General features: G+C 32.7%; 1 protein-coding gene and 1 pseudogene across 1 annotated transcript; both read right to left on the bottom strand.

Moving 5' to 3' along the window:
• Positions 1-4,318: 4,318 nt before the first annotated feature.
• On the bottom strand, positions 4,319-5,057 carry LOC115967852 (cysteine-rich repeat secretory protein 38-like). The gene has a single exon (XM_031087007.1). It carries the CDS (start codon positions 5,045-5,047, stop codon positions 4,319-4,321), a length of 729 nt encoding a protein of 242 aa, XP_030942867.1. The 5' UTR covers positions 5,048-5,057.
• Positions 5,058-18,752: 13,695 nt separating this feature from the next.
• Positions 18,753-19,479, bottom strand: LOC115967795 (annotated as a pseudogene).
• Between the last annotated feature and the right edge of the window lie 7,376 nt (positions 19,480-26,855).

Below are 26,855 nucleotides of genomic sequence, written 5' to 3'. Positions count from 1 at the left end.
TTGGTTTTGGACTGCTGAGACTTGAGAGCTGAGTTTTTTTTTTTTTTTTACATGGGTCATGGGCTCCTGGCCAGATGATGGGCTAGGGGTTCATGATTTTTGGGAGGGGTTCGAGCTAAAAACTAGGGGAGCCCGAGCTAAAAACTCAAGGGGGCCTAAGCCCCCCCTTTTTTTTTTTTTTTTGAAAATTTTACTTGCTAAAAATTTTTTTTTTGGGCCCGGGCCCCCTTAGCCTTCTACCTGGGTCCATCCCTGTGTGTTAATCTAGACTTAATAATTTTTCTAAGTAATCACTTGACTAATTATCTAAGTTAATCTGGTTGTGTTTTAAGGGATCTAAAAACGTACAGAGTCGGACATATAACTTGTCCTTAGCCAAAGAATCCAAAAGTTTGATATCAATTAAAAGTTCATAAAGCTATTGAAATCAATAGATATCAATAGCTTTCTTTATTTCTATATATATATATATATATATATATAATATTAAAACCGGACATCAAAAGTCTTTTGCCAAATCTATATACGTTGAGAACAACATAATGGTATCATAATACAATTGAAAACAAATCAATAGCCCATAATTAACGTGGCTGAACTTTATTAAATTCCTTTTAGAAAGCTTCAAAATATATATTACAAAAATTGCTAGTTGTTTTGACCACTTTCCATTAAACCAAATAGTAAACACTTGTGTATATATAGTAACTTATTATAACATAAAATAATTCAGCAATAGTTGTACATTTAAGTGTGCGTTTAGATACCACTTATTTTACTAAAAACTTAAAACAATAAAAAAATTACTGTTCATGCTTGAAAGTACTGTTTATATGCCTGATATGAACAGTGCATTAGGCGTTGGTTTAAAAAAAAAAAAAAAAAAAAATTGAAAACGCAAATAATCTAGACATGGACGCACAAACCAAACCGACCCTAAGTGTTGAAAACATTCTATATATGACGTTACCATGTCATATTCAAATAAGAACATTTGAATACAAAACGTTTAGAATAGAAAGTTTATATTTGTAATAAAACCAAAAATGCTGGCAATGATGGTATTAATATCACGTTAATGTTTAGAAATTTTCCAATTAAAAACCATTGACAATAGCTATTCAAATTTTGAGTTTTATTTGAATTTCAAAATTTAGCAATCAACATATCTGACATTAAGGGATAATTGATTTCCTCAACGCACTTTTTTTTTTTTTTTTTTTTTTGAGAAACAAACACACACACACATAGGGGAGAGAAAAATGAGTTTTAACACAAAAGCACACCACAACTCCACTCAAAAGCCATGGTAACTTTTAAGGGAGGGTGGAGAAACGGTCAACTCACATAAATGAGTATTAAACTAAATATGATACTTTTATAAAAATATCCAACATGTAATCTCAATTTTTTATAGTGGGTCTTTTCCCATCATGACCATATCGCATATGTTAAAATTTATTTTTCGTTGCATTTAGTATTTGTAATATGGTTGTACCCATGAAATATTAAATTGGACATTTGTGTAATTTGACTAATTAATCAAATGCTAGATCTAAGAAAAATATTGTAAAATAGCTTGTGGCTATAGCATTACTCTTCCAACTGGAAAATGCTAGCTAGAGCTATAAATAATTTTACAACATTTTTTACAAACTACCGATGTGGTAAGCAATTATTAGTAAATTAAAAAGTGATATTAGCAATGGGCCTAAATTAGAATCAGTAAAAATTGGTCATATCAACATTTTATAAAAATGTTGTAAAATAATTTGTGGTTATAGCATTGCTCTTCTAATTGGAAAATGCTAAAATTACAAACTATTGTAACATAGTTTGTGACTATAACATTACCTTTTTGATTGGAAAATACTAGAGTTACAAATTATTTTATAACATTATTTACAAATTACTGATATGGTGAGTGGTTATTAGTAAATAAAAAAATAATGTTAGTGGTGAGTCCAGATGAAAATCAGTAAAAATTGGTCATATCAACATTTTATAAAATTATTATTGTGAACGACTAAATTTTGAGAAAATCAAACAAGTAAAATAGTTTCACAAATGTGAATTTGTTTTGATGAATATGTAGTACAATTCTTTGAAATTACAAAATATTGATCATCTGATTCTATCTCCTTACAAGACTTGTTGATTGGAATTGTGATTTTTGATCCAAACACCAAATATCCATCAATTTGGCTAAAGAATAGATCGAAGACCCTTGAAACAGAATTACAACAAATTTCTGGCTATAAGCTTGTTAGAAATTCTTTGTTCTACGTGCATTCTTCGTGTTATTCGCATGTGTTCTTCGTCTTCAAAGGTTTATGGTGGAAGTTCTTTGGAGTTTTTGGGGCTTGAATCCTTAGAGCTTCGCTAATTTCTATTTTCTTGGAGTTTTTAGAGGCTTTTGGGCTTGATTCCAGCAAACTTTAAGATCTAGGAAGGTAGTTTGTATGATTCTACTTCAAATGTTTTTCAATTTTGAGGTTGAAGTTCTTGAAGTTCCTGAAAGCTTTAAGGCTTAATTCCTGCAGAATTTTTGTACGTCTAAGTGATTCTGAATCTTCTTTGATGCTACTTGTGCTCTAGATGTCTTGGTGTCTGTAGAAATATCTTAGGAAAGTTTCTATTTATAAGAGTTTGGGGGTGGCTGAATAACACATGGCAAAATTTCATTGGTGACATGTTTCACAATCTAACTGGATGAGCTTTAAGACATTTTCTCCAAGATATGTGGCATCTTTTGATTGGCCGAAATGTCTTGATTTTCAAGGTGACACATGTCAACACTCGATTGAACTGCTTATATCATTGCTTACACACACCGGTGTGTGATTGGCATTTTGCATCATTTTTATGTTTTTATTTCATGATACTTGGCAAATTTCAATTGGTTTCTGAATGGTGATGGTAAAACTAGTAGCAATACATGGCGCTTTGTAATTGGCCATACTTTGTGGACTTGGTAGTATGATGTGTTAACTTGTGATAGGTCGGGAATTTTCCCTCTCTACAATTGTAAAATAGTTTATGACTATAGCATTACTCATTTAAATTTTTTAGAACTATTGACATTGCTTAATTAGTCATTAATCACTTAATCAAAATTTAATGACATATTAATATATAAGAAGCCGAATGTTAATGAACCTTCATGAGCATAAATTTCTCAACATCCCAACTTATAGAACATGTCTATCAACTATCAACCTCTGAAGATTACGTTGCCAAATAAATATTTCGAGAGAAAGAATTAAAAATCTCATTAGACTTTTTTCTTTTCTTTTTTTGGAATCTCACACTAGACTGAATCGTTACAAAGACGCGTACTTGTTATTTTACTGAGACGTATAATGTTTAAATTTCCAAACAGTTTATAGTAATTAAAGTTGAATTTACATATTCGTACCTGTTCCCTTTACTAATCATACTCAAAATCATAGACTTAGTTTTTCAGATTTGACGTGATTTATTAAGTCTACTATACACATGAGTTTTCTAACCCTAATGGAAAACCTATATAAAGGCCCATTAAGCACAACTTATTAAGTGATTAGAGAGGTAGAAACCCTAAATTTTTCAGAAAGTAAACATGAGCTTCCACCTATTCAACACGGTACGTGTTACTCCTACCATAGTGTAGATCTTGTATGAAGCCATATAGTAATCCAATCTACAATAGTTACTAGACAAACCATTAAGTGGATTTCTTGAAGTCACAAACAAGGAATTTTTGTAGAATCAGTTAACTACTTATATTGATTAAATCTTTGAGCAAATATCTCGGAGTCGCAAACAAGGGAGTTCATGTACAATAATCCATAATCGAAGAGTCCATGAATTTGGAGCTACGTGTGATCATGCAAATACTACATGAGATAGTAATAGATTTAGAATTAAGTACATTGTATAAACTTCAATTCTATTAGTGGATATGTTGCCTTAAGAATTGTTGTCTCCTATTATTTCTACTGGATTTACTATTTTATTTATTACTTTATTGGTAATATATTTAATTTGCTGCAATTAACCAGGAAATTAATATGAATTCCTAATTGGTTAATTATTTGAAATTGATTAATTCCATTGTAAAATCAATCAAGGAAACCCTAACAAGTTATATAATGAGAAAAAATCAATTAAGAAAACTGGAAAAAAAAAAAAAAAAAAAAAAAAAAAAAAAAAAAGCCAATTTTATTGGAAAATAATTTTATAAATACATTGGTTCAAAGAAAATTAAAGAATTGTAGAACATTATTCTTGAGTATCCCCACAAAAGTGATATCACACACAAGCTCTTGAAATCTAGTTAAGCACTGATAAATGGGTAAATCTCATATCTTATGTTGCAACTCCCACCAACAACTCTCCCTCCTTCTTTCCCATCACAACAACTAGGAAGTTGACCAATTGCATCATCAAGACACTGCAAACATTCAACGGTAGAAAGGTCCCATGTGCATTGAGCCAAGCCATAGAGTTTGGTTGATTTTCGTAGCTCTAGCTCTCCAATCGCATACTTTTTTGTGGTGAAAGACGCATCCTTGGCTAGTCGGCTCAATAACTCCCTAGTCTTTTGGTTAAATATGGTTGGCTCACTCACATTTTGCACATTCAACAAAGAGAACCAGTTATCATTATCAATTCGACCCAAGAAATCCTTGTTTGAGTACTTCAAAAGACAATTATCGTACCATATAATTGTACCTTTATCATATGGGCAAAGTTTGTGAATTTCGTTGCTAGCCTCATTTACACACACCTTGCAGTCTGCGGTGGCGACGTCTCCACGACAAAGAGCAAGCCCATAAGTTTGGTATTGGTACCAACCTACTGAACCAAGACCAAAACCAAGAGGAGGGGTTTGGTAGTTAAGATTACCTAAGAGCTTTCTTAGGTTTGATTCATATTGATCACCGGTGGTGAAGTTCTCAGCGTTTGAACAAAAATGGAAGAGAGGGCTGGCTCCAAAAATGGTTTGGAGAAAGAGAGCAAAGGTTAGAAAGTAGATAGAGAAAGTGAAGTATGAGGAAGACATTTTCAGAAGGAAAAGAAAGGTATGATGGGTTTAAGGTATGGACTATGGAGAATGGGGCACTTATTTATAGTAAATCTGAGCTTCATCCTAGCTATCTGGAAAAGTTAAAAGGGGCTGACTATTTCTTCCTTATCATTGTTGAAGTTGACAAGAAATTGTCAATGTGGGCTGCGCCATTTGCAAAAGTCAAAAATACTGGGAGAACGAAATAAATAAATAAATGAATGCGTTTGGAGGACCATGTACCTGCATTAGCATAATTCTCAAGTTCCCAAACAGAAAAATTGCAAGCATCGCCGGCACAAGAATAAAGAAAACGATAATATTGAATTCCAACGAAAAGTAGGTGACAAAGTCGCTAGAATATTAAAGCGATAGTTCCAATACATTATGACTAGAAATTTAATGAGTCATTAGAATTTTTTTTTTTTTTAGTTTATTCACCTAAATCAGGAATCATGTAATCATGTAGTATTAAGTAATGTCATAAAATCCTCTCCAAAAAAAAAAAAAAGTAATGTCATAAAATTTTGTCCCACTTTGATTTTCGTTTTTCAAATGTTGAAAGTCACAATTTTATCTTTAAAAACTTAAGAAAGTATACATCCATGTCATTATACTTAAAAGAATTGTATTTTTTTTTTTTTTTCCTGAGAATGAAATACTTTCTTCAATTAATCAAAGGAGGCTAGATCAGCCTGAACTACATGAAGGATATCTAGTGGTACATTATCCATCCAGATATTTAAATTGGGCGACGTAATTGCCCTTTTTGCCAAAGTGTGGGCGATATTATTTCCTTGTCTACGAACATGGACAAAACGTATACAAGTAAAATAAGAAGCCAACTATTTTACATCATGAATTATATGGCCATGTAAAGCTAAGGACGGTTCTGTGCTTATCAGCTCCCTGTGAACAATGTCGGAATCTCCCTCTAACACCGCGGAACTGATGCCGAGTTCTACTGCAAATTCAGTTGCTCTCCTCGCTGCTAGTGCTTCTACTTGAGTAACCGTTGCTAGCAGAGGAATTTGCTAAGACAGTGAAGCGATTACTGCACCTTCCGAATTGCGAACCACTACTCTCAGTCCGGCTCTACCCTCTTCTGAGAATATTGCACCGTCGTAATTTATCTTCATCTCGTTTGTATTTGGTGGTCTCCAACGGACATGGTTTTTGTGTACCAGCTTCGGGATAGAGGGTCTAGTACCTTGAAATTCAGCTTTCCTCTCCTTAGATAAATTGGAAATGTGGTTCAAGGGGCATGCTGCTTCTTTGAAACGGATCTAATTTCTACAATTCCAAATTACCCACCCCATGAATGCTAGTAACTCTGTGTCGTTGTCTTTCAATAAAGCAAACTTGAAGATATCCTTCATAGACTGACCTTCCAAAGCCGAGAGCCAACTCCACTGTCGATCAGACCTCCAGACTACCTGCACACCAGAACAGAAAAAAATAGAATGTGAGCCATCCTCAGACCGCACCTTGCAACTCTCACAGAGAGCGTCTTGGGCGATCTTTCTGCGATACAAGTTAGCTTTTGTTGGGAGAGCTTCCTTGCACGCTCACCAAACGAAGTTTTTCACTTTGTTTGGGACTTGTAGACCCCAAATCTTCTTCCAAAAAATTGAATCTTCTGTTAAAAGAATTGTATTAGTGGCAGACAAAGTGTTCACATGAAAAAATTTGAGTTGGTTTAAGTTTAGAATTGATTGAGATTCTTTTAAAACTTCAGCGAAAGGATTTGATTGCTAGGTCAAATATGTATGTGTTTGCAAATCCAAGTCAAATTGCATTTTTAATGTGTTTGAGTCTTAGTTTTTAGTGTCATTAAGTATTGTCTTGACACTAACTCAACACCAGCCAATTGATCAAGGAATTTTAAACTTCAACACTAGTTTGATACCATGCAATCAATCAAGTTTCAGGATTTTTGAATTTTCAGATCTAGAGCACTCTTCACATAAGAACCAATTGCAATCTTGTGTACCCCAGGTTTTGCATCAATTTAGTTTTCAGAGTTACATGCGAAGTTCATAGTGTTCTAGCCAAGATAGTTGCACTCTCTACCTTTAATACTCAAAGAATGATTGTGTGAAGTTAGTCACAAATTGAGTATCCGTGATTGTAAGATTGAATTTAATCAACCATTTTGTTTGGCTTTATTTCGTGCCAATTTGCTTATAATTCAGCATTTAGAAACCCTGTATTTAGGTGAGAATCATGTAAGGATAGTGTGTGAGAGAGTGTGAAGAAAAACTCAAGAGTGTGCACTCAAGCAGGACCTCGTGACTGGATCTCGCGACTAGCGAGTCGCCAAAAGAGGCACACGTGTGAACCATGCAGGGGAGCTGAAGAGTCACGCCAGCTAGAGCACTATAGGACAAAACTTCCAGTCTAGCTAGACAGTTAGCTCGCAACTCATTCCAGTCGCGAGCCTGAGTCGCCAGACAACTTTGTTTGTTACGAACTTGACCTTTCACGTTAACACCAGTATAAATATCCTTATACCCACGTATTGTAAAGGGCTTCTAAAGAGAATTTTGAGAGAGAAACTCTAGAGAAAAACAAGATTGACTCATCCACAATCTTCATCCTTTGATTCTCCAAATTCCTCTACTCTCACCCTCTCCATTGTTACATCCTTGAGAGGTACATTAGCCAAATCCTTATCTCACCTTACCCATATCTATGAGAAGGTTATTTGGTGCCTGGGAAGTAGTTAGGAAGGGACCAATTGATTGGTTGATGCAATGGGCTAATTGCGGGATCCAGTAAGCTAGAGAAGACAAAGGTTCGACGTAACCTCCAAGAACAAGAAGCTTGGAGAGTTTAGGTACACTAGGTAGATTAGGCTTGGAGGGTCTTCTGCTATTCATGTATCCCAACTTTATTCTCTAGTGGATTATTGACTGCTTAGAGGGCGGTAGAGAGATTTTACACCAAGGACTTCGGTTTCCTCTTCAATAACACATCACTATGTTGTCTTTGTGTTTGCATCTCTCTTCCCTTAACCTTTGTCATTTAATTACTGGTGTGGTTGTAATTATTTTCAGTTTAGATTGTTTTATCAATTCTGTTTTAGCTTATTTTCATATTCCGCACATACATTATTTGATAATAAGCTTAAATTGGTAATTTATAATTGGGGAGCCTAAACGTTCACAGGTGTTTTACACACTATTTGAACATTCAGTGATTCTATACACTAAAGAGATTCACCTAGAAGAGTAGACCAACCAGGTTGGAGCTACACTTGCATAGCATCAATAGGTTTTACTCTAGGTAAGTACTTTGAGATCGGGTTTATTCCTTAAACTTGTAACTATAATTTTTTATAGTGGATTCTTCAAGTTGGTGGCAACCTTCAAACCACCCATCAGGGCTTTTCCCATCAGGGTTATTTTCCTTATCGTGATCATATATTCTATGTTGAAATTTATTTTTCCACATATTTAGTTTTTGCGATATGACTGTACTCATCACATATTAGATTGGACCTATGAATAATTTGGTTAATTAATCAATTTGGGTAATTGATTTTTTTTTTCTTTGAAAAGAAGGGTAATTAATTAAGGACAAAGTTTAACTACAAAATTAGTTGTAGCATAAGGCTACAACCTTACTCAATAAAATAAACATTACCACATATTTTGAAAATCAAATAATTGAATTGCATGTTCTTTACACTCTTAATACACATGTTAAATTTTGCGTCAATCGGATGTTATTTACTATATAATCTATAAGCTTATATTTTATACATAATTATAAATTACAAAAACTTGCAATTTAAACAATTTATTGATGAAATAACTATTGATCTTTAATTTTCTAAAAATTTTGCGAGCATGGGGGATATAAGATGAAGATATAATCCAACAATGGATTTGACAAAATTCAAATCCAATAAAAAAATATTAAGTAAGATTATAACTTAAGACTACAACCAATTTTGTAGTTAAATTTTATCAATTAATTAATTGAATTGGAAGATTGGAGCTTTGTATAATTTGACTAATTAATCAACTTGGGCAATCGATAAATTGATTGGGGCCAATTTAAACCCAAAAATTTTCAATATTTACAAACTTATTTAGTATGCCTAATTAGTAATTCAGTGTCATTGAATGAAATTTAGTGACATGTTAATTGACATAGCCAGATGTTAATGAAACTTCTTGGGCATAAATTTCTCCACATCCCTAATTATAGAACATGTACATCAAGCCATAAAGATTACCGTGCCAAATTAATGGTTCAAGAGAAAGAAGTAAAAAATAAATAAATTGGACCATTACAAAAATGCATACTTGATATTCTTGTCGAGATATTTAAGGTTTAAATTTTCCTTTCTCAATTTCTCCACATCCCTTATTATAGAACATGTACATCAAGCCATAAAGATTACCATGCCAAATAAATGGTTCAAAAGAAAGAAGTAAAAAATAAATAAATTGGACCATTACAAAAATGCATACTTGACATTCTTGTCAAGATATTTAAGATTTAAATTTTCGTTTCTCAACTATCACATAATCAAATCTACTATCTATCTATTATACATTATAAAATTTGACCTGTGTCCCTTTAACAATACATATAACAACACATGTCATCTTTTAGAATGATGTAAGCTTATATCTACATATACCAAACAACAATTTGTACACATTAAACATATTTGACACATTTACGCGTCATACATATTTCACACATTTTTAGGTTATTGCTTGTTTATATTTTTATATATAGAATAATTAGCCTACTTAAATTAATGAGTGTTTAAAAGTAAATTAAATGCATGAGAGAGAGAGAGAGAGAGAGAGAGAGAGAGAGAGAGAGACTCCTCTTATTAAAATTGGTGCGAACTCAAGAGCTCCACCATGAGAGAGAGAGAGAGAGAGAGAGAGAGAGAGAGAGAGAGAGAGAGAGAGAGAGAGAGAGAGAGAGAGAGAGAGAGGTAGAGAGGTAGAGATTAAGTGAAGAGAGATAAAGAAAGGGAGAGAAAAATAACTTTTTTTTATTATTATTGTCTAGTGAGGAAAAAAAACATTGCGGTGAGGGTACAATCCCATGTTAAAATTGTAATATAAAATATTGAGACTAATGCATGAGTTTTTTTGAGCCTTTAGCTATATATTTGCTAGAAAAATTAAAATAGCTACACTAATGTGAATGTTCTTATAACTAATATATATATATATATATATATATATATGAGATGGGTTCAAGTTACACCTAAAGAGTTACGCTTTTCTAATCCATTGGATTTAAGTAGATCTAACGGTCAAAAAAGACACTCATTAATACTGATATTCTTATTAGGATCTCATTTATTATTTCATATTTACGACGTTCCATACTTATCTCTAAAATCAAAAATTGGTATACGTTCTCTCTGCTCTCTCTTTCTCCTCCATTGCCCTTTCGATTGCAGACCATGGATTTTTGAATTTTTGGCTTACACTTCATTTTGCAAGGAAATGTTTTCCCTGCATGTGGCATTATGAATGAACAAAATCCCACTTTCCTTTGTGACAAGAAATAGATCAAGAGTTACAAATCTTAGATGAAATGGCATAACAACATAATTAACATTGTAAGAGTCGGTAACTTGGTATAGTGATAATTTTCTCACACAACCCATAAGACAACACATGATAAATTGCCTTTCATTCATATTAATTTCAAATCCTCTGGATTAGGCTATATTTGAGATCTCACCTACAAAGTCTATGAACTACAGCAATTAATCTCTAAGAATTTTCGCCAAGTTTATGGTTTTGGATATTTCAAGTGTACCTCATGGAAACTAAACAATGTTTCAAAGTAGCAGATCCAAAAAAGTTACACCTAGCATTATGAATTATTTCCCTATGGCAGTGGAGGTGGAAGAGTGATGGAGGAGAAAGAGAGAGCAGAAAGAACATATACCAGTTTTTTATTTTAGAGATAAGTATGGAATGTCATAAATAAGAGATAATAAATGAGATCTTAATATGAATATTAGCTTTAATGAGTGCCTTTTTTTTACCATTGGATCTACTTAAATCCAATGGTTTAAAAAAGATATAACTTTTTAGAGTTATACTAGATGTAACTTGAACCTCTCTCTCTCTCTCTCTATATATATATATATAATATTCTCTTTAAGACATATTTTTACACATATATAATTGCAAAATTTATACATAAAATCCTTTAAAAGAAAGATTAAAAAAAAAATTAAATGAGAGATTTGAAATATTCCCTTTTTGTTTTCTAATGGTATTTTGAAATTAGAGAATACAAAACAAACAAATTTAATTTTTTTTTTTTAACCATAATTAAGTGTATCACAATAAGAAAAAAAAGGCCAAAATTTAAAAAAAAGATTCAATTTTTTTGGTTGTCTCTTGCTTTTAAAATTGTATACACACGTGTATGTGTACATAACACCATGCCTGGATCCAATTCAGTAGTAAGGAACAATTTAATAATTGTCTATGGAAAATATAATCAAAGAAATTATAATTTAAGTATTAAAATAGTAGCTTGAGTCAAACGCCATTAAAGGGATGGATTCAAAGAAAACTGTTGGATTATTATTATTTAGGTTTATTATTCAAATCTAGGTTAAACACAAACAATCATATCACTAAGTGCAGAAATGTAAAGAAGACAAGTGATATAATGATTTAGGAAAACCAATGAAACCATCCAGTTTGAAGGTAAAAAACCCAGAGAAGATTTAACCTGAAGTTTTACAATAGATTTTTCCTTACATCTAAAGCTACCTCTTGTAGTATTTACTCATGTGACCACACACAACTAGGGATGGCAATGGGGCGGGGCGGGGCCGAAGGATAGGATCTTCGCCCCCGCCCCACATGGATTTTTCTTACCCCATCCCCGCCCCGCCCCGCATGACGGGGAAAATTTCTTGCCCCATCCCCGCCCCTTAAGGCCCCGCGAAGCCCCGCCCTACACTATAAAACTCTATTTCTTGTTAATTTTCTCTACAACTATTACCATTTTTTCAAATAAAATGACATGTTTCAATGATAAAAATGTACTTGAAATTATAAATAAATTTATTCTATCGAATCAAACTAATTTTTAGCAAATACTAAATAATATTATCTAAATATTTAACAAGATAATATCACAACAAAAATATCATAGTATGACACAATAAAATAATCCAAACTCCTAATACATAACAAAATAAAAATTGCCTAGTTCTTCAAAAAGAATCTCCACTTAAAAAAAATAAGATGATGATATTTTTGTTTAAATAGTAGGGCTTTAGGGTATGAAAAAATTACCTTTTAACCCTTATTAATGCAGGGTGGGGCGGGGATGGGGCGGGGTGGGTCTAAAAAATGTAAACCCATCCCCGCCCCGCCCCATGGTGCGGGTCTAAAATCTTGCCCCATCCCCACCCCACCACCTTTGCGGGGTGGGGAAAACCCGCACGGGGCGAAGCGGGGAGGGGCGGGTCAAGCGGGGCGGGGCAAAATTGCCATCCCTACACACAACTCCGAATCAATAAGTGCAAAAATGTAAAGAAGACAATCAATATAATGACATAGGAAAACCAATGAAACCGTCCAGTTTAAAGGTAGAAAACCCAGAGAAGATTTAACCTAGAGTTTTACAATAGATTTTTCCTTACATCTAAAGCTACCTCTTGTAGTATTTACTCACGTGACCACACGCAGCTCTGAATCCACAGACTCTTCTATCTGAATTTGTTAAACACAAACACCCATTTGTGACTCAAGATCCCACTCAAAGCTTTAAATCATTAGCTATGTGCAACTTTTACAATACTGAATCTTGAGTTTCTTCAAGGAATATTACCGGTAGAAGATTTTAGAGAGTTTTGGGTAGAAAAACCCAAGATCTGCAATAGGAGGCACAAGAAGCACTCGTCTCTCTCTAAAAAAAAAAACTCCTAAAACATGTTTTAGGGTTTCCTATAAATAGTAGGAAAATTAGATCTAAAACCCAAATCACTAAATGGGCTAATGGGCTTAATTTAATTCTGCAGAAATACATCTCGATTAATTGAACCATAGTCTCAATCGGTTGAACTTAGCATGTTTCGAATTTCTAAGCCTACAGCTTCCTTTTTCTTGTATTCTGACTTGCAGCACCTTGACTATTGTCTAATCATACCTATAGATATAGGAATCTATATCGATCTAAACAAGTTTGTGTTCACAATTTGCCAATTGTTCTAAATTTTTAAAACCTAACTAAAACTTATATGCTATTCTAGGGAAGGAGATTATTGAAATTGCTAAAAAAGCAACATCGTTTTCTTTTTCTTTTCTATGAGAAAATTATGACATTCAAAAATCTCAATTAGGTGTTTATGAAAGGTTTAAATCCAAAAGAATATTCAAGTATACTATAAATCGGGTAGAAAATCCAAACTAAAGTTAACCCAACAATAATTTGATTAAAATTGTATCCCACTTTTGAAATCAATGGAAAACATTGTATAGATTAAGATTTCCTATGAAAAAAATTCCAGTAACTCATGGGAATAGGATAAATTTCAAACTAAATATATATAAATATAAATATAAAAATAAAAATAAAAATTGAACGGAATATATCTCTATTACATTCATTTTGTTTTGCAGAAGAACTAAAAATCCAAAAACTAGACAATTTATTCCAAGATAAACTGTTGTGGCTAAGAGTAACGCAAGTAGTATAAAATATTCGTATCCTTTTGATATTTAGCAGTTCATAGTTTGGTGGGTTGTGATGATGATCAAGGCCTCCAAGTGTTTCATGGATTATGTATAGGATTAGGCCCTCCTAGAGTTTCTCTATTGATTCTTGCTTGATGATTATGCAGAGGATTGATTTCATGTATAGGATCAATCCTTACAAAGACTGAACTATCACTACCAAAAAAATAAAAAAAAAGGGTTCTATAGCCACGTTTTTAAAACGCGGCTATAGCTCAGAAAAACGTGGTTATAGGATGATTTGGCCTATAGCTGCGTTTTTTTAGGCCGCATTTTCAAACGTGGCCTAAACCCCATGACTATAGGCCTAAGGGGTTTATGGCCACACTTTTTCAAATGCAGCTATAGGTGAAAGTTATAGCCACGTTTAAAATGTGGCTATAGGATTGGATCAATGACCACATTTAAAACGTGGTTATAGGATCGAACCAATGGCCACGTTTAAAAAACGCAACTATATGCCCTTATATTTTTTATTAAAAAAAAAAAAAAACTTTGATTACCTTAATTCTCGGTAATCAAAAGTTTTTTTTTTTTTTTTAAATTAATACTTTCAAACTTTAAATTTTCAATTTTAATTAAATTAAGAAATTCAAAACAAAAATACAAACCCAGCAAATTCAAATTCAAAGAAAAACCTAGAAAATTTCAAAATTAATCAACACAACATGCTCTAAAACACAAGAAAAGAGTACAAGAACACAAACATAACATCTCCTTCAACAAAATCAACCCAAATAGACACAATCTATTCAAGGAAAACAAAAGCACAAGCTCAAAAATACAAAAATCCCCATAACTGAAACATAACCAAAAAGAGTCCATATGCTCAAACCCAAAATTAATCAAAACGCAATCAAACAAAAGAAAATAATTTTCGGCCATGGGTCAGAGAAAAATAAAGCAAAGAGAGATAATTTTTTGAGGCACTTTAGCTTCATTGATTCAAAATTTTCAAATCTAAAGCAAAGAGAGACTCAATCTTCAGATCTACTGCAAAGAGAGACAGAAAGTTAAAGGGAACAAAAATGAACAAAACTCAAAGAACAATGAACAAAACCCCATATTTATGAACATGGCTATAACCACGTTTATGAATGCGGCTATAGGTGCTCCTTTAAAATATATATATATATATATATATAGCAGTTGCTCATCCTGTCAGAGAAGTTAGAATCAGAAGAAAGAGTTTCTCCTGCCTCTTCAGAAGCTTCAATAAACCACAATCCAGTCGATCCCTTCCAGGATTCTCAAGATCCTTATGATGGTTACAACTTGGATAGCGATTAAGATGTTTACAATCCGGTTTCTATTCAGCAACAATACCCGCACTTTGCAAAGATTCTAAACAGAATACTATTCATCCACAACACCAGTCATTGTGCATGAACAGTATCCAGAAAACAAGGAGACAAGTCACTATTCATGAACAGTAACAGTTACTGTTCATCATACAGTGCCCAACTTTGGCTGGACCTATAGCTGCGTGTATGAACGTGACCATAGGATGCGGTCCTCCTGGAGTTTGCCCGTAGAGGATTTGGTACTCTCAAAACAACGCATTTTGCACTTTCCTGTGGTACTGGGATATTTGTGCAAACAATCCCATCCCCATTGAGTTATTCTAGCATTTGAGCTCACCCAAAAAAAAAAATAAAATAAAAATACAAATAACATGACAATGAGCATTTTTGTGAATATCAAGTCAAACATTTTGTCAATTCTAAATTATCAAAGTGATTGTTGGAATAAACTCTTTTGGTAACAAACCATATTTATAACCGTTATATTTAGACAGTAAAGGTAAATTATTTATTCAATTAAAAAAAGTTGACTTGTTTCCACCGAGAATCCATATATAAAAGGAAAATATTATTTTTTAATTCTTTCACGATCTTTGATTTCACTCTTTCGAGAGTCCATATATTATTTAATTTAATGCATTCACAATCTTTCTTTTTTTTTTTTTTTTGTGTTTTTTGAGAAACGCATTCACAATCTTTAGTTTCGCTCTTTAACATATACAATTAACTCTCCATCCAAAATTTCCTTTTCCATTCTAACAATTCTGATCAATTTCTATTCGATCTCTTAATTCATTTCCTTATTTACTTTATACTTTTGTATTTTATTTTCCAAATTCATAGTGATTATTTGGTTCTTGATTTGAGGCTTCCCTCTTTTTTTCCTTTCTTTTTTCTGTAAGCTGTTACCAAATTGTTGCATAATATTAAACTTTACATTCACTCCTCCACTTGCCATTACATTTTCCGCTTTCCCTCTCTTTCAGTTTCAGGATTTGGCTCCTCAAATTTTGTTTTAATTTTAATTAGTTTTTTAAATCCGATAGCTATTTTAAGTTGTCTCTCCATTGTATCAAAAAAAGTTGTCTCTCCATAATTTCAGCAATTGCATCCACTCTTCCATTTCCCAAAATTCTCTCTCTCTCTCTCTCTCAAATTCGCCTCTAAAACTTTACCAATTCAAACTTGAACCTTAATATGCTTTTTTTTTTTTTAATTTTAAAAGTTTACATAAATTTATTTCTTGTGTGCAGGGAGTTAATAGTGAATAATGGGATTTTATTTTTTATTTGGTTTTAAATGAAGTTAGTCCTTTACATGGATTTCAAGTTTAATGGGTGCCACACATCGAGTATGATCTCCATACGCACTGACGATGGTTTTCAGAATGTGAGGATAATATATCTTATTTGTGTTTTTGATAATACAATCCATTAAATTTTCTTATAAGTATTCAAATTGAAACTATTTTTCACATAGCAGTAATTTACTTATTTTTCCTTTTATTTTGTATTTAATTTTTTCACAAGAAATTTTTTTTTTTTAGAGAAAAAAAATCAGAACCTTTATTTAAATAGCTAGTTAATCAGCGATAACAAAATTGACAATATCTGATGGAACAAACTTCTTCCAAACAAAAAGTGGATATAAAAATCTTGCTCACCAATCTGAAGCATCTGCTACTACATTGCTTTACCTAAAAGTACGAGAGAATGACCAACTCTGTAAAAAGTTTACATGAAACAAAATGTCTTTTAGTAAGTGACTGAACGCGAGAGTTGAACATATCACCATTCTTAAGAGACTAGGAGCATTGATGATTATTTTTAGAATCTCCTTCCAAAGAAGAATTATCCAAACCAACTTCCTCAATCAAGAGGGCGGCATGTCTAGCCACTGACAATTCCAACAAAACCATGGAATTTTTTCAGAGAGTGCAACCATTACGTCACCTCTAGAGTTTTGATCACCACACCTATCCCAGCTTCTTCAGTTTCTGCAAACACTGCTCCAATAAAATTTGTCTCGTACTTACCACGTTTTGGTTTTTTTTTTTTTTTGTGGGGGGGGGGGGGGGGGGGGGGGTTGGGGTGGTCTCCAACACAGTTCTGCAAGATTTAGTTTTAAGAGGTGCAGTGGCATCTTTAGTGCATGCAATGGTTTGCAGTCCAGGCCAGATTTCGGTCAGTGAGCAGAGCACTATCATCAAGGACATTGCAAGTGTATCCCACATGGCCCACTAACACATCTTTACTCATCACAACTTGCTATGTGTGGCAAAAAGTTATGTCAAAATTGGTATCCCTAGCATTTCTCCATTGCAAATCCAAGCAGAGACCATTGGTTAACCATTTCAAATTATCTAATAGTCGGTGCCTGAAGAATGAGAAAAGAATATGAAGACACGTCAAAGGTACCATATGCTAGTGCATTGGCGTCTTTAGTGCGTGCAATGGTTTGCACTAGGCCGGATTTCGATTAGTGAGCACTGTCATTAAGTACATAATTGCAAACCCAAGCAGAGAGCAGTGGGATTAAATGGGCTAGTCAAAGAGGTTGGTTTAAAGTAATGAGAAGTTCAATTGCATTGTAACAATCAAAGTTAAAAGCACTAGGTTTATCGTGTTAGGACAAAGCATATGATGTGAGATTCAAGAAGATAAGAGAATTTATTGTTGCCAAAGACATTATTTTTTAGAAGATTCATACTTGAGATAATACAGCCAATACGTTGATGAAGCTTATCAACGCAGCCAAGTTCAAGTATTTCTTGGACTCGGCCAATGTTTATCCATGTTCATAAATGATGACATATTCTACCCTATTATTAGTTGTTGGAGCTGGAGGCAAAGCAAGGAGACATTTTCTTTGGGACTGAATATTCGCCAAGGTGGAGATTGTTGTAGTTGGCTTATATTTTTTTAGTAGCCACTAAGTTGGGGCCTTATGGGCATAGTGAAGTGGAATGAAGCTAGTAGAATGGAGCATAACCAGCAGAACGGAACGGAGTGAACCATACAACTCTATTTAGGGAAATTTTTACCAGGTATTATATATGATAAATAAAAAAATAAAAAAAAAAAAAAAAAAAAAAAAAAAAAAAAAAAAAAAAACTGTTTGTAATCCTATTTTCTCACGTGGTGAATTAATTAGTCGCTTACTTCTGTGAATATAGGTAAGTTTGACTTACTTCCAATACTTTTTAAATTTGAATCTCTTTTTATTTTAATGAAAAACTGTCATATCATCCACTAACTAAATAAAATATAGAGATTAAAACTTACTATCACTTACTATTGTATATTTAAAACAAAATAAAATGTCCAGTTGAAAAAATATTGGAGATAAATCAAACCCAACGTAAGTACGCTGCCGATCCACATAAATAGAGTGTTAATTTCACTTCACTGCCTTCTTTAATCTTGTATAAACATGTTACTTCAAAAAAATATTTTGTCTTGTATAAACAAGTCACTTCACAACAGACAAGAGAACTAAAATAAATACATTTTATTGGCAATGAATTTTACAAATACATTGGTTCAACAGAAATAAAGAATTACATAGCATTATTCCCTAGTATCCCTCCAAAAGTAAATGATTATAAACTCGCTCCTGAAATCTAGAGAACTTGAATTATAATTAAGCACTAACAAATGGGTAAATCTCATATCTTATGTTGCAACTCCCACCCATAACTCTCCCTCCTTTCCCATCACAACAACTAGGAAGTTGACCAATTGCATCATCAAGACACTGCAAACATCCAATGGTAGAAAGGTCCCATGTGCATTGAGCCAAGCCATACAGTTTGGTTGATTTTCCTAGCTCTAGCTCTCCAGCTGCATACTTTTTTGTGGTGAAAGATGCATCCTTGGCTAGTTGGCTCAATAACTCCCTAGTCTTCTGGTTAAATATATTTGGCTCACTCACATTTTGCACATTCAACATGGAGAACCAGTTTTCATTATCAATTTGACCCAAGAAATCCTTGTTTGAGTACTTCAAAAGACAATTATCGTACCATATAATCGCACCTTTATCATATGGGCAAAGTTTGCGAATTTCATTGCTGGCATCATTAACACACGCCTTGCAGTCTGCGACTGCAAGCGTCTCCACGACAAAGAGCAATCCCATAAGTTTGGTATTGGTACCAACCAACTGAACCAAGACCGAAAGCAAGGGAAGGGGTTTGGTAGTTTAGATTACCTAAGAGCTTTCTTAGGTTTGATTCATATTGGTCATTGGAAGTGAAGTTCTCAGAGCTTGAACGGATATTGTAGAGAGGGATGTCTCCAAAAATAGTTTGGAGAAAGAGAGCAAAGGTTAGCAGGTAGATTGAGAAGGTGAAATGTAAGGAAGACATTTTCAGAAGGAAATGAGAGGATGATGGGTTAAAGCTATGGACATGCGGCACTTATTTATAGTAAATCTCAGCTGACTATTTCTTCCTAATCATTGTTCAAGTTGATAAGAAATTGTCAAAACTGGGCTGCACTATTCTTCTCCTCTTCTAAATTCAATAATGGGTACGCTAAAACTGCATTTTAATCAAGTTATCCATTAAAAAAATGAATGTTCACTTCGTCAACCCTGATAATATTGAAATGCAATTCATTGTATAGATCAAGATGACAACATCACCAGAATAATAAAAAAGAAAGTTCTAAAGCATATTATAAACTAGAAAGTACCTCTCGAACCATTCTGATCAGTTCAAGGTATGAGATTTACTGAGAGAATTTAATTTTTGTGTTGATCACGATGAAATTAATCTAAAAAGTATAGACACGGTCCAACCAGTACTTTTAGACTACTGTTTTATATTTGCAAATATATATATATACGTAGATTGTAGATTGTGATATGTGAATGATCTTACTTTGAAGGTAAGTAAGAGAATGAAGAAAAAAAAAGTTTAAAAAGAAAAAAGAAAAAAAGAATGTGTCACATTCGAGCAAGCTTAAGGCCCTCCGCCCTCTCGAGTAAAGTTACTGTGCAATGTGAGTGCTATTCAAGAAATCAAATTGTTAGATCAAAATGTAGCCTGCTCGAGTGAGATAGTTGCAAAAACAATTTTCCTGCAGAATTTTTTAGGAAATAAGGTTCTAATAGCTAGTAATAGCAAAAGCAACATTTAAGAGGACTTATACCACTAAAAGCATTCAAATAAATTTGCCTTTTCAAAGACAACTCTTCTATTAGGAACACAAGAAAAAGCAAAAAATGCAACAAAAAATCCTATTTTGATGATTTTAAAACCGGAATGGTAAAAAAACCAAAAAAATGTTCTGTTCTCGATTTTTACTTGTTGAATTGGCTGTTTTACCACCATTTTTATGGTTTTTGATAGGCCAAAAACGAATTGATCCTTTATGATGAATTAATTGATTAATTAGTCAAGTTTATTAATTCATCAAATTAACATGCAAACACGTGGTAACACAAACAAATCACCAATTAAATTAAGTGCAGTGAAAAATAAATTGATATGGTAATTTGTTTACGAATGGGGAAAACTAACACAGCAAAAACCCCACCGGGTGATTTTCAGGTCACCACTCCCGAAATTCCACTATTATCACAACAAGCGGTTACAAGTAAAAGAATCCCTGTACTTTATACCAACCTATAGTTGAACCCTTACTCCAATACCCAATTGGACTTATTTTGTAGTGACAATTTCTCCTTTCAATGCATAGCTCCCAAGTACATGGCTAATCGATTGCGCGGATCCCAGTACGCGACTTCAATCACCAACTAGAGAAGATTGTTGGCTGCAAAATTCTTCAGTTCATCCCAACGATGAAAATTAAGAAAATGCTTGATCACAAAATCCTACGGTGCACAAACACAGCAACTTCTTCAAAATTGATGAACTAGGGCAAATTCTGTCTCCGGTCACAATTTGCTTGAACAAACTTTGCTCAACACTTGTGCAACTTGTGAACAACTTTAACGACCCTTAAAATAATCATTTTATATGTCTAGAGTTGTGAGAAAAGAAAGTCCAAACACATAAAACCGGATTGGAATCAAAACAGAACTGGATTCTGTTTTTCATAAAACTCGACAGATACCTATCTGTCGAGATGCTGTCGAGTAGCTGTTGAACCATGGGGCTGGAATAGCTTCTTAAGCTCGATGGATAACTAGCTGTCGAGCTTTAATGAACAGCACTTCTTCAGCTTGAATCTTGGACAGACTTGCATGTCTTCAATACTTGATCTTGAAACACAGTTTCTTGAAGTATTAAACACGTTCTAGATCTACCCAAATACAAGTAAAGTGCGTTTTGTCAAAAGATTAGCCAATTACATAAAATAGTGACATATGTTCCTAACAAGTAAATCACATATGTTCTAACAGTTTTTACCGAATCGGTTGAGAATCCGATTATTGGTTAAACTGGCTAGTTTGATCCAATTTTTAAAACAATTCCTATTTTGGGGGGAAGTTTTGATCATCACTCAGTGAAGGCCAATCAAAACTTCCCTCATTGCCTTAAGTTTTGATCGACAATTCCTTGTTAAATTGAATTCTCATTAGGTGTTTACTAAGTAGATTTTAGGTTTATAAGTGATTATAAGAAATCTCAATTGCAACTAGACTAGTCCTTTTGAAATATTACACAGATGTAACTAGCAATTTTCCTTAAATCATTATAAATGGTATTAGAGCCAATCTAGTAACATCATGTGACTCAGAAATACTATTGCATAATGAGGGCCATAATGAGGACGTTAGGATTTTAAGTGGGGGAGATTAGGATCCTCTAAATTGTATGGATTAGATTGGATTGAATTGTTGGAGCGTGGATATTTACCAACTAAATATTGGATTTATAAGTGACTAAAAAGAGCCAAATTGCAACTTAACTAGCACTTTTGGGTTATAAGTGTGCAAATATGACTAGTTCTTTCCTCGTATCATTACATTTATAGTGGCAAGCTCCTTGAATAATGTGGGTCATCTCTTATAGTGGGTTGGATGACTGATTGGGCTTGGTTGTAAATGTTTAGATCGAATGGGTGAGCTTTTTAATTTAAGGTGAATTGTTTTTGTGGTTAGTGTTTAGATGGGTCGGGTTTGGTTGTTTAGGAAGAGGTTTGCTAGGCTTAGATTGGGTAGGTTCTTCTTCCTATTCCCAAATGTTTTGTTTGGGCTTTATAGGTGGCAGCAATTGCCCATAATTTTGTCCCATGTTAGGACATAGTAAATTGGTACTCCTCCATAAATCAAGAGGGTAGGCTTGTTGGACGGTTGTCTTCAAAAAAGCAGTTGATTGTTCGTCCTTGGATGGCAGCATGATTTGGTACTAGATTGTTGGCTATGTTTGGGATAGTTGGAGGGGGTCGATCAAGTCTTTGTATGGCATGCTTAAGAGCAAAGCAACAATCAATGTAATGGCCTGGGCTTTAATTTAATGGATCTTTTTTTTTTCGGATCATTCGTCAAAGTTCAAATACATTGAATGGTCAAACTAGATCATCTCCAAGAAATTACAAAATAGGGAAAAAAAAAATCAAAATCTTAACTCAAAACCATTTCTTTTTTTGTCATGACAATATGGTCTATTGAGATTGAGGGCAACTAACATATGGTCCATTGACATTGATGTCAATAAACATATATAAAACAAAACAAAGAATGTACAAACCAATACGGATGCACTACAAAAAACACAGGCTATAGCCGCATTTTTTTTTTAGCCACGTTTACAAAAAAACGCGGTTATAGCTAACCTATCGCTGCGTTTTTAAAACGTGGCTATAAGTCCAACCGAATAATTTATTTTAAAATGGACTTATAGCTGCATTTTAAAGCGCAACTGTAGGTTAGCTATAGCTGCGTTTTTAAACATATGCTTGAAAAGACTCGTAACGACATCTTAACCCAATCTATATATATAAGTAAAACGGAGAGAAAATCCATTAGGTTTTAAATTGGATTCCAATTGTTATGTAATTTTATGCCACATGTCCTATTTAAATTTTTAAAATTTTTGTTCTAAATGAGTTAATGAGATGCAAAAGACGAAAGGTCTAATATAAATAAATCATTAAAAACTTAATATACAAAAAAAGAGTAAACTCATGTGTATATCCAAAACAAATTAAAATAAAAAAATAAGAGAGAGAGAGAGAGAGAGAGAGAGAGAGAGAGAGTATAATTTGAATCCATATATGTGTGTAATTGTAATTTTTTTTTAATTGTACTGTGTATATGCACGAGTTATACACTAGTAATCTATAAAGCATGGATACTTCATGCCTAGGACACTTTTGCACCTATGTCCCAGCCATTTACTTTTTTCTTTTTTTTTTTTGAAAAAATTGTGAGACACGGGAGTGACATTTATCTTTTATTTCTTTTTAGTTCTAATCTTGAATACTTATATAGTTATCTTTATTTACTCTTTTAGATCTTATTCTTTGGTTTGTATTCTAATTTCTTTTTTTCTTCTTTTTTTTTTTTATACAACATAGAAATTATATTCTAGCATAATCTAAGTGTATATATGTGTTAAGCTCCCTCCTGGAAACTTGAACCACGGCCATTCCCACCCCCCCCCTCCACACCCCACAAGCACTAATACTTGTGGAGTGACCATCGCGCTAAGAGTGCAGTGGTATAATCTAATTTCTAAACATCATATATTAGTCATGTTAGTTTATTTAGACCCCTATAAACTCCAATTGTTTAGCCTAATATATTAACCAAGTTATTACTTAGGTTGATTATTCAAATCTAGGTTAAACACAAACAATCATATCACTAAGGGTGGAAAAACAAAGAAGACAAGAGATTTGATGATCCAGAAACACCAATGAAACCCTCTAGTTTCAAGGTAAAAAACCTAGGAGGATTTAACCTAAACTATCCTCAAGGCAACAAATTCACCATATAGAATGGAAGTTTTACAATATATTTTTCCCTAAATCTAATACTACTTCTTGTAGTACTTACTCACGTGACCACACACAACTCCAAATTTACAGACTCTTCTATTTGAAATTTGTCGCAAACAAACACCCCCCATTTATGACTCTGAGATCCCACTCAAAACTTTTGACCATCAGCACTAGCTAATCTTGTATGCAATAACTTCTCTCCACCAGTTCTTGTATATGGATCTTCTTTCCAATAGATGCTTGTTGAGTTAAAAGGTTACAAAACCTCTCAAATCTCACAAACTCACAAGGCTCTCTAAGACTTCTAAAATGTGATTTAGGGTTTTCCTTTTATACCTAGAAGTGTTGGACTCAAACCCTAAATGTTTTTCGGGCTTTCGAGCCTGATTTAAAATCTAAAAAAAATTGTCTCTCAATTCATAAAGCCTTGCAGTTTCTGAATTCTTCTTTTTGCAACTTGACCGTTCTTAAATCTTGACTTGAACTTGAGCAGTGTCTAACACTTGTTCTAAGACATGAATATCTTAAAGTAGACATGTTTTTGTACTTGGTTTGCCAACTTACATAAAATTAGAACCTAAACATTTATTCCTAAATATTTAGAACCTAACAAGTCATAAATTCATGTTGTTATTCTCTATTACTCTTCAATAGATATATGTAACATTATAGGAAAAAAATAAATTCTTAAAAATATTTAAATATAAACAAAAATATATATTAAATAATTAATTAATTAATATACGTATCTCTGTCATACCATTGTCCTAATTTTTCAAAAATCGGCATATCACTGTGTCATACCTGTGCCCGTATCTGTGTTCGTGCTTCATTGCCAACAACTTTCCCTTCTTGCCATTGGAAAACAAATTGCTACTAAGTATTATGAAGATACTTAAAAGAAGATGAAGATTAAAAAAAAAAAAATCAAAATTAAGAGATATAAGGAAATTGGGGAAGAGTAATATAAGTTTGGAAACCGTAGAGATAGGTCAACCTTCAAAATATATATAAATATATATATATATATATATAAGTTTGTAAATGATTTTTTATTTAATGAAAAGTGAAAAAAAAAAAAACTAAATAATGGAAAATTATATTAGTATTATTACGTTTAACTAAATAATTAATGGGTTCCAATTAGCTCAGTTGGTAATAATTAATGATATGCTAAACTCAAGAATCTCGTGGGTGATATGAAATGAATAAGAGATCTGGGGTTTAATCTTCCTACACCAAAAACTGATTAGTATCTTGATTTGATGATAAAAGGCACAATCATCAAAAGTAGGCGCCATAAGTTAAAACTCTATAAAAAAAATTTTAAAAAACCTAAATAATTATTGACTTATTAAACTCAAGAATCCCGTGGGTAATATGAAATGAAAAGACATAAGACTATATAAAAATAAGGCAAAAATGCAAAACCTACTAACTTTACTTGCGTTCAATTTAGTGTGCATTTGGCTTCAAATTAAAAAGTCAGCTTATTTTATAATTCAACTTATTTTAACTACTATTCATAGGTCCTATTACACTTTTTGGTTTTATTCATGAGTTCCACTGTACTATTTTAGCTAACTTTTACCTTTATTTACAGTACTTTCTTTTACCTTTATTTACAGTACTTTCAGTAAAAAAATTTCAATTTCAACAAAATAAGCGAATCCCAAATAGACCCTTAGTCCTCTAAATTTCAAAAAATTTAAATCAAGGCCTCCTATTAATGTCTGTTAATTGCTCTACCGTTAAGTACCAAAACTACGTAGTTTTGATTTTTTTTTTTTTATTTACTACATTCAAAACAGTTATTTTAAATTAAAAAAATAATTAAATAAAAGGCAAAGTTAGAGTTGGATTGAAACTTAGCTGAACCAAAAAACAAAATCAGGGAAACTTGTACAATAAATCAACAAAAGATGAATCTATGTCGTATTTGTAGCACTAACTATGCAACTTTAACAGATATTTATGAGAGTAATGAATTGATTAAAGTTGAAAGTTAAAGGACTGAATTGAACGCAGTACAAAGACTGAAATGAATTACGGTAAAACTTAGAGAGTGAGTTTTGCATTTTTACCATTTAAAAAAAAAAAAAAAAAGACAATAGAGTACTCTAACTCTAAAAGAATACAGAGAAAAAAAATGCAATAGCACAAATTCAAATATTTATTTATTTTGAAGTAATTTTAGGTGGTTCATTTTTTCTATAATTAAATAGAAATATATAAGTAATAAATTCTAGGTGGCAATAATTTTACAATATTTTCATATAATATTGCCACCTAGGATATGAACTCTCATGAAAATCTATAATTAAATGCAAATATATAAGTAATAAACCCTAGGTGGCAATATTTTCACAAACTTTAAATATGTATACTAAGTAATGTTATATGCACAATATTTTCACAACAAATTCTAGGTAGCAAGCTGTTATTGGTTCTAATTTGGGTCTACCATTGATATCACTTTTTTATCTACTAATAACATCTTGCTTGCAAGGATTTGTTATAAAAATATTATGGACGTAGCATTATTTCATGTAAATATGTAGAATGGTAATTTATTTGAGTAATGCTAAAACCACAAGTTATTTACAACATTTTTACAAATTGTTAATGTGTTAAACTTTTTATTGTTTTTCATCTAGATTCACCATTAACATTACATTTTCATTTAACAATAACCACTCACCACATTACCAGTTTGTAAAAAATTTTGTAAAAAAGTTTATATCTCTAGCATTACTCAATTTATTTAGGATTAGGAGTTTTAAAGGGAGACTCATTATGACGTGTCATCATTTATGACATAGTATTT

The sequence above is a fragment of the Quercus lobata genome, chromosome 11, assembly GCF_001633185.2.
Source record: "Quercus lobata isolate SW786 chromosome 11, ValleyOak3.0 Primary Assembly, whole genome shotgun sequence".
Lineage (NCBI taxonomy): Eukaryota > Viridiplantae > Streptophyta > Magnoliopsida > Fagales > Fagaceae > Quercus > Quercus lobata.
This window is presented reverse-complemented; position numbering and strand designations above follow the sequence as displayed.